Here is a 3,094-nt window from a genome sequence, read left to right as displayed (position 1 = left end):
AAATGGTAGGTTTAATGGAGCTTATGAAGACATTGATAATAGCCAATTTGGCTCCAAAAGCTAGAAGAAACTTCCCGTGATGAATAGTTTCAAATAATTACATATCATTAAAATTGCACTATTAACAAATGATGAAGGTATCAGAAATATCTGTTATGCACTAGGAACATCTGGATATGCACAAGCACAACAAGATCATTTAACGAAATTAATATGAGGAAACTGGCATACATGCCAGTGAATAAATTACACTTACAAATCAGTATAAGAACAAGAATCTTTTTTAAAAGAAACTTCAGGTAGTTACTATAAGAAACAAAGAACAAGGCTAGACTCATACCAGAACGATGCCACTCTCGTTGCAAGGACAAGGATATCAGAACAAGAGACCACCCCAGGGCATGCCTCCTCAATTTCATCCTTTATCATGTCGATGAAACTGAACCCTTTAAGTGTCCTATTAGGGATCGCCTCGCGTTCAACAGTCCCATTCTTACTACTGTTAGCAAGCAGAACAGATGCATCGCAACCCTAGAATGACAGAATTGTCATAAACATAAGAACTTAGAAAGAAAAGATAAAGATATTATTATCGAATTTTGAGTGTTTTCACATGTGATGTTAGCAATTGTCAGAGTCTTAGAGTGGCTATTGAGATTTAAGCATAAAAACTTCATTGACCTTGAATAATTTTAACTTTTCCTATAAAGTAAAGGGAATACTGAACTCAGTAAGCAAGGCGAGAAGAGTGCTAATGGCTGACAAAATATATAGTTAGAGTAAGAGTGCATATTTGAAACTCAAAGAGCATCTAACAGTTGAGGCCTCCATCCAAATCAAACAACTAAAACGAGGCACAAATATACATGAGAACATATGAAGAATGACAAGCGCATGGCACACAAATTAAGATAAAAAAGCAAATTGAAACGAAAGAAAACATCCATAAATATATGGCGGAAATACAAGCATTACTGCTCACATCAAGAACTACAGGGCATGACACGTAAGAATAAAACATCCAATGAATTGTGTACAGATAAAACTACATGTTAAGCATCTACATGCTAGAACTCATTAAGAGCACATTCTGAAAATAGGAATGAGAATAGTAACTGAGTAAGTTGGAACAGTTAAGATCCTTGACTTAGAAAAGACTAACACCAAGGCACGAGAACACATAAGTTCATATGAAGAATTAAAAGGCCATAATGCAACAAATGAAGAATTTCAAGGCCATAATGCAACAAATGAAGAATTTCAAGGCTAATTAAAGAAATGTCGGGGGAAATGAAAATGAAGTCACAATCATTACATGCAAAGAAAATATTAGAGTGAGATAAGGCACGAAACAGAATAGGAGTATTACGTACTGGGATCACAATCACTTACAGGGTAGAACCAAGAACAACAGTAAGAAGTGCAAAAACCAGCATTCCTCCCCATCCCCATCTCAATTTCCAACCCCCAAATAGAAGGAAAAGTAAACTAGTGCTAGAACCCACAAAACACCTGATTAATTGACTCTAATGTTCAATGCACAAAAAGAAAAAGAAAAAGAAAAGCACACATCAAGAATCAGGAAATTACATAACAAAATGTGGAGCACAAAGAAATTACAGATTAAGAAAAACCGAAACAAATTTGGAGAAAATGAGAGAGTAGGGTACGGTACCCCAATGAAACAATCATGGAAGAGCAGGCGCAAGAGTTGTGCTGGTGCATTGTGTTGCATCGCCACTATTCTGTGCATCGTAGACCATACCATTTCCCCCACATCCCTTTCGCATTGTTCCTCATAATAATTATATCTGAATGGCATGGCAGTAAAAGCACAACTTTCTGGCATTGTGCCCTGGGCCATCACAAGGAACGCAACCAAGAATAGCAGAACCGCCATGGAAACCCTGTTCTTGCTCAACATTTTGAATTTTGAGTGGAAAACTTTAAGACTTTAGAGAGAACGTAGCGAGAGTTTGGGGCAAGTGGTGGTGAGGACTTACACCTGACTTGCCTTCTAATTGTACCTCTCTATATATACAGAGTATATTAGCTAGCGCCAGTATTTCACATTAACGTATTAAGCAAGCGAGGGGGCGGGGGATAATAAAAGGCTTCTCCTCTTCTTCTTCTTCTTTCTTTTTAGGTGGAGAATAAAAATATTTTAGTCTGTGAGATATTTGTCCAAGTGATAGAGTAATTAAAAATGAAACAATTTTCACTACTAGAATTCCGGAAAAAAGCGACCAAACTTTAGCGACCTAAGTTGGTCTGTCAAGAAAAGCGACCAACGTTGGTCTCTAAATTGTAGAAAATAATAAAATAATTATTTTAAATACATTAGCGACCAAGGATGGTCGCTATTTGGTCAATAATTTCGTCAAAATGTTGACCGGACTGGTCAGACTTGCTTGGTCAAAGAAATACTGAGATTAGCGACCAACGTTGGTCGCTATTGGGGACCCACTTATTAAATTTTAATAATTATAATATTATTTAAAAAAATTATAAAATATAAATGCCACGACCCCAGTTCCCCCTCCGTGAACATGTCGTGACGGCACCTAGTCCCTACGACTAGGTAAGCCTAACAATGCGGAAGATAAACCATAATTGCGGAAGAAAATAAATAAAACTAAACTAGTAAAATAAAACGGTGTTTAAGGTGCCGCTCGGCACATACCACAACAATTCTCGAAGCTAACAACATTCCCAAAACCCGGAAACTCACAAATCACAAGCTAAGGGATACATAAGAGGCTCTGACTCAAGAATATCTATACAAAGGAGAAATACTGAAAGAGCTATACTTATTATAGAAAGCTGGAAAGGGACTCCTCGGTCTGCGGACGTAGCAGATATACCTCGAAGTCTCTACCGATACGCCTCCTTCCAAGGCTGACAGAACTGAGTGGGAGTACCTGTATCTGCACAACAAAAATGTGCAGAAGAGTAGCATGAGCACGCCACGATGGTGCCCAGTAAGTATCAAGACTAACCTCGGTGGAGTAGTGACGAGGAACAGTCAAGGCACCTACCGGTCAATAAACAGTATAATCATAGGAATAATGGAAACGACATATAAATATGTAAA

The 3,094-nt window shown here is 37.8% G+C and overlaps 1 protein-coding gene across 1 annotated transcript; it reads right to left on the bottom strand.

The window, feature by feature from the left end:
- Nucleotides 1-340: 340 nt before the first annotated feature.
- On the bottom strand, nucleotides 341-2,007 carry LOC109222399 (peroxidase 2-like; the record flags this gene model as incomplete). Its single annotated transcript, XM_019386763.1, has 2 exons — nucleotides 1,676-2,007; nucleotides 341-531 (listed from the first exon to the last, which is right to left on the bottom strand). Coding segments are annotated over exons 1-2 (440 nt in total), but the record flags the coding sequence as incomplete, so codon positions are not given.
- Nucleotides 2,008-3,094: the final 1,087 nt, after the last annotated feature.

This window comes from Nicotiana attenuata, unplaced genomic scaffold, assembly GCF_001879085.1.
Source record: "Nicotiana attenuata strain UT unplaced genomic scaffold, NIATTr2, whole genome shotgun sequence".
Taxonomy (NCBI): domain Eukaryota; kingdom Viridiplantae; phylum Streptophyta; class Magnoliopsida; order Solanales; family Solanaceae; genus Nicotiana; species Nicotiana attenuata.
Note: the sequence above shows the minus strand (reverse complement) of the source record. Positions and strands in the feature narration are given on the sequence as shown.